This window comes from Gossypium hirsutum, chromosome A02, assembly GCF_007990345.1.
Source record: "Gossypium hirsutum isolate 1008001.06 chromosome A02, Gossypium_hirsutum_v2.1, whole genome shotgun sequence".
Classification (NCBI taxonomy): Eukaryota; Viridiplantae; Streptophyta; class Magnoliopsida; order Malvales; family Malvaceae; genus Gossypium; species Gossypium hirsutum.
Window position 1 is genome coordinate 104,054,568 of NC_053425.1, and position 5,666 is coordinate 104,060,233.

The window sequence follows — 5,666 nt, forward strand, 5'->3', positions numbered from 1 at the left end:
TTAGAATGATCTAATTAGAGAATATGGACCTACAACGATACACATTGTATAGGACTAGTAATTGAATTTAAACAAACAAATTTAACTGCTACTATTTGGTTAAGGACTAAAATTTCAAAATTCAAAAAGTACAAAGAATAAAATTGATTACACTAAAGTACAAAGACTAAATCAACAATATTCACAAAGTACAAGGACTAATAGGACATTTTAACAAAAAAAACATGAAAAGGACATGCTGGTCATTTTCTTTGAACTTCAGTTAAGAGTTTCAGACAAGAATCTCCAATATATAGCTCGACAGAAATTGCGAAATATCACAACTGAGAAAAGCAATGACAAGCCAACTGAAATACGTTTCCGGTATTCTTCTCAATCTTTTCATCATCAGTTATGAACAAAAAAAAATCAGTTATAATTCTTATGTTATTTTATTAATTTCCTTCTTTGATTTTGTTTTTCTATTAATGGGATTCTGTTTCTATGTGGAAATAGAAGAGATGGAAATGGAGAAAGAGCAAGGACTGGAATGGATCGAAGCTCAAAAGATCGAAGTCAGTTTGGACCTTGCAGTTGCTGCCAAGAACCAGCTTGAATTCCTCGCTGCTGTCGATAGCAACCGTTGGCTCTACGATGGCCCTACTCTCCATAGAGCCATTTACAGGTGATCGCTTTCACAGCTCAATTTCTTGATTGTTGCTAAAATCATCATTTTTACCATTTTCAAATTCTGGGTCTTTTTGGGGATTTCATTTTGTTTAAGTTTCTCCAAGTTTTTCATTTGATTCCTTGCTTAAACCCTTTTAATTGATGTGCATTTTGAATCAAAATTTGGGTTGTTGATTTTTTTTATATATGCTAATTTTTAGGTACAATGCTTACTGGCTTCCCTTGCTAGCCAAAAGTTATGAAGAACCCATTTTGGAAGGGCCTTTGGTTGTTCCTCTTGATTGTGAATGGATTTGGCATTGCCATAGGCTAAACCCAGTATGTCTCTAAGCTGAAATTTTTTGCTTGTTTTATTTTTTATAAATTGAAGTTGGGGTTTTCTTGTCTTTTTAAATCAGGTTCGTTACAAGTCTGACTGTGAAGAACTCTATGGGAAGATCCTTGACAATACTAATGTTGTGTCTTCCCTTCGAGGCGCATGTAAACAGCGAACTGAAGAAATTTGGAACAGACTTTATCCAAATGAAGCTTATGACTTCGATTTCACCAAAGCCTTGTCTGAAAATGCCTCTGAAACACTTTCTGGACTTGAAAAACACACTGAATATGATCTAGTTTCAGCTGTTAAAAGGCAGAGTCCTTTCTTTTATCAGGTGAGTCCGGGCATGATCTAAACTGTTATCTTTTCAGTAGCATTCTTCTTTGACAATCTGCCTAATTTCGACTCTAGGTATCCAGAGCGCATATGAATAACGATATCTTTATCGAAGAAGCTGTAGCTAGGTATAAGGGTTTCCTTCATCTGATCAAGAGGAATCAAGAGAATTCGACAAAGCGCTTTTGCGTTCCAACCTATGACATCGACCTTATCTGGCACACGCACCAGTTGCATCCTGTCTCTTACTGCAAAGATTTGAATACAGTACTTGGTAAGATATTGGAGCATGATGATACAGACTCAGACAGAACTAAGGGGAAGAAGCTCGATGTCGGATTTTCGGGGACTACTAAACAGTGGGAGGATACATTCGGCAAAAGATACTGGAAGTCGGGGGCCATGTATAGAGGGAATTCTCCATCTCCTCTTGCAGCTATTCCTTGCATTCCCGACATTTTACCTAAGAAAATAGATGCAACAAATGAGTTTCCGAGCATTATTAAGCTTCCTGAGATGAGGGTTGTAGAGGTAGTTTACCTATATTTAACCTGGACCACGGTACCGATGCTGCTTTCGTATTTTAAAGGTCATTTCTCATTATGTTTGATGCCTTTTTTCAGGTACTTTTGGAGATTGTTGCAGTTAAGAACTTACCTGACGAAAAGAAGGGGAATCTCTTTGTCTTGTTAAGTAAAACTCAACCCGATGTAATCTGTAATACTAAGCAGAAACTGACTATTTTATCTGAGTCTGGGAAGAAACAGGTTCTTTTATTTCAGTGTGAACCTACTGGTGAACTGCATTTCGAACTCATGTCAAATTCAACTTCCACTTTACCAGTAACAAAGACATGCAAAACTCTAGGCACTGCTTCACTCTCCATAGAAGAGTTTCTAGATCCGGTTTCCAAACTTGCTGTGGAGAAATGGTTGGACTTGGTACCCCCTTCTGGAAATGGATCTTCAAAACTGATTGGCCTACGTGTTGCTGCTTCCTTCACGGTTCCTACAGCAGCACCACATGTGCTTCACATGGTTCGATCCCATCCTTTTTCGAAAGGTTCTTGTTTTCATCTCCCTCTTACCGGAACTGTCCCAAGTGGCAAGAGCTACACCCGTGTCATTGATGAAACTCAAGCTGAGGTCATAAGACTCCAAATGAGGTATATACATGCATTCACACCAAGCTAAATGTTGGCAATTAACTTTAAGCATTCACACCAAGTTAAATGTTGGCAATTAACTTTAAGCTTACTTCCGAGTATTTTTACAAGTTATTGAATATTTATATACCGTCTAAGCCAAGTATATTTGTGTCTTTAGCCCGTGCTGTTTACATATGATAATTCTTTGGAAAACAATTATAGCACCTATGCATCTTTCTGTTTTCTCACCACTGTTAGTTTCAAGACTTGTAAAGCTTGGCATTAATTTGACAATTTCGGGGCTTGATTATAGGGAGTCCGGGAAGGCAAAGATGAAAGAGAACAGCATCTTGAGTAAGCAAGTAATTGGTATCACAAAGCATGGAGAAACTCATACTGTAGCAGAGTTTCTAGGGACTCATTGGTATTTGATGAATTCCCAATGGGTTCTTCACAATGCAGAAGTCGGTGAAAATGGTCATCTCTTTGATCTCAAAGGCGATAGGACGGTATGTATCCATTTATTTTCACATCATATATATAAATCTCTTATGATATTGCAAAGTTTCTTATACATGATGAGCCTTCATTTACGCAAATAAAGCGTAAAGTAGTAGAGATTTTTATTTTTACCTCAACTTCCATCCTGACATATATTGAACTTGCTAGGAGTTTGTTTCATCAGCTACTTAAATCATTCATTCACCTCTTACACAACACTCGGGGAGATCATACTCCAGCATTTTATTGTTCCTTTCTTTTGAGTTTTGCTGCCCGAGCGTCTGCATGTTTTAGTTGTGCATATATATATATATGATAAGTGTTAAATTTCCCTCTCTTTTGATTATTGAACAGGTAAAAGTTTTTTCTGGTAGAAAACTGGATTACGAGCCCCAACATTGTGAGAAGCAGAAGAACGAAGGTGACTTTATGACTGCGGTTGAATTTTCTGTTGAACATCCATACGGAAAAGCTGTTGCATTGCTTAACTTGAAATCTAGATGCTTGAAGGTAGGTTAGCTATTTGCCATTTATTAGACATGCAACTATACAATTATAAAAAGATCAAATTTACTTACTGGTTCCACATTTTAATTGAAAATGAATAGGCAAAGGAGGGATGGTTTGTTTTGCCCGGATTGGTATCGATGTTTATATTTTCTCACATTTTGAAGAAGGAAGGACGCATTGGCTTCACTGTTGATGGCAAAAGTACGAAAGAGATTGATGGTGCAACACGAAAGGTAATTGTTGACAACGACCAGCATGCCTCCATTGAAACTGAAGTCCATTCGGATGTGACATTGGAAAATGCAATGATACCTGAAAAAGATGGTTCATGCAATGGGGACTGTGGAAATGAGAAAGGCAACACGGTAAGAAGTGGTGGCTGCAGTGGTTGTGGCGCTGGATGTGGAAACGTGGTGAAGAGTGGTGGTTGTGGTAGTGGTTGCGGCAGTGGATGTGGGGGTGGTTGTGGAAGCATAGTGAATAGTGGCAGCTGCGGTGCCGGTGGTTGTGGTGCTGGATGTGGAAACATGGTGAAGAGTGGTGGCTGTGGTGGTGGTTGCGGGGGTGGGTGCGGGGGTGGTTGTGGAAGCATAGTGAATAGCGGCAGTTGTGGCTCTGGCTGTGGTGGTGGCTGTGGAGGTTGTGGAAGCATGGTGAATAGCAGTGGTTGTGGACTCAAGGAGGAGAACAGTGGTTGTGGCGGTGGCGGTTGTGGCGGTGGCGGTTGTGGTGGTTGTGGCGCTGGGTGTGGCAACCTTATAAATACCTGTGTCGAAACCGGAGGTGTGGTAAAAAGTAATGGGGGTGAAAATCCCACATACATGGAGGCGGCTATAAAAGCTTGATGATCCATGGGAAGTTCACCATTATTCATAATGATGGTCCAGTAAATCATTGCATTTACTGCTGCTAATTTCCATTTCCTCCTCCTGGTGAATAAGTACAGCTATTATTATATGAAGTTTGTATATTTGGCCTGTGTTTCTTTCAGATTCTGGCTTTGCATATCTATTTTCCTTCAAAAATATTGCATATCTATTTTCCTTAAAAAATAAACTTTCCTGGAAAAAAAGTATTACAATACTCTGTAATACTACTATCTATTAATGTCGAATTTCAGTGAATTATCCCATACTGTTCCTCTTTGAATTTATTATCTTCTTTAAAAGCGTCGAACATGTTATGCTTTATCAATAGTGTTATGAGACTTGGAAGTGAATTCCTCCTAGCATTTGGATTTGTTATTATTGAAAATATTTTACCTAAATATTATCCTACCCCGAAAAGAAGAGGACACTTGTAGTTGTCCGAAAAAAAGACATAGGTTTTGTGCCAATTTTAGTTTCAAGCTCGGGTTGCTTTGTGTTCAGGTCATTACGAACAGGATTAATATCAAACCATATCATCTTCAGCCTGAACAAGATGAGGACACTTAAATTTTAAAAAAATAGGTTTATGTGAATTTGAGTTTCAAGTTCGAATTCATCCCAAACTATATAATCCCTAGCCCAAATAAGATGAGGATACTTGTAGTTCAAAGATATTGGCTTTGTGCCAATTTCAATTTCAAGCTCAGGTTGTTTTGTGTTTGAGTTATTATGAACGAAACGAATATCAAACTATGTTATCCCTGACCCTAAGAGAATAAGGACAATGTTTACAAAAAGAAACATTGATTTTGTGTTGAATTCAATTTCAAGCTCAAAATTTTTGGTTTGAATCATTACAAATAAAATTAATCTCAAATCATAAAATACATTGCACTTGTAGCTATACTAGAAAAAGAAAATTTGCAAATCAAGTTGACTTTGTGCCAAATTTAATTTTAACTTCAACTTGTTTTGTGTTCGAGTCATTAGAATTTGGACTTAGTATTCAAATTTTTAGTATTAAATTATTTTAAATTATTTCAAATTTAAATAGTTTCGTAAATGTGATAATTTGAGTTTATGTAAATTTAAGTTTAAATTTTTAATATTTCATCATCACGTCATATTAGTTTAGATTGAAGTTGAAGTTGAATTTCATAGGGAGAAGTGTAGTTTGTATGTACAGCTTAACCACTACAACATACTCAAAACATGTTCATCGATTATGATCTTTAATGGTGTTAGGTTTTATGTTTTTTTTTAGGGATTTTTGTTCTTACGTGAATGTCCTGTTTTGGGTTGTTTAATCAACTAA

At 37.1% G+C, this 5,666-nt stretch overlaps 1 protein-coding gene across 2 annotated transcripts; it reads left to right on the top strand.

Moving 5' to 3' along the window:
• Positions 1-259: 259 nt before the first annotated feature.
• Positions 260-4,614, top strand: LOC107939573 (glycine-rich domain-containing protein 1). 2 transcript variants are annotated; one of them, XM_016872914.2, is made up of 9 exons: positions 260-363; positions 496-664; positions 870-987; positions 1,068-1,322; positions 1,400-1,855; positions 1,948-2,489; positions 2,785-2,980; positions 3,327-3,482; positions 3,581-4,614. In XM_016872914.2, the coding sequence occupies exons 1-9, from the start codon at positions 336-338 to the stop codon at positions 4,325-4,327; spliced, it is 2,667 nt and encodes an 888-aa protein (XP_016728403.2). In that variant the 5' UTR covers positions 260-335; the 3' UTR covers positions 4,328-4,614. The 2 variants fall into 2 exon arrangements, with proteins under 2 accessions (XP_016728403.2, XP_040935719.1); XM_041079785.1 differs by having other exon boundaries at positions 277-363; positions 499-664.
• Positions 4,615-5,666: the final 1,052 nt, after the last annotated feature.

Excerpts from the sequence above, each read along its gene's own strand:
- LOC107939573 (XM_016872914.2), top strand. The coding sequence starts at position 336 with ATGACAAGCCAACTGAAATACGTTTCCG. Across the intron at positions 364-495 it reads CCAACTGAAATACGTTTCCG|AAGAGATGGAAATGGAGAAA; the intron begins GTATTCTTCTCA and ends ATGTGGAAATAG. Across the intron at positions 988-1,067 it reads ATTGCCATAGGCTAAACCCA|GTTCGTTACAAGTCTGACTG; the intron begins GTATGTCTCTAA and ends TTTTTAAATCAG.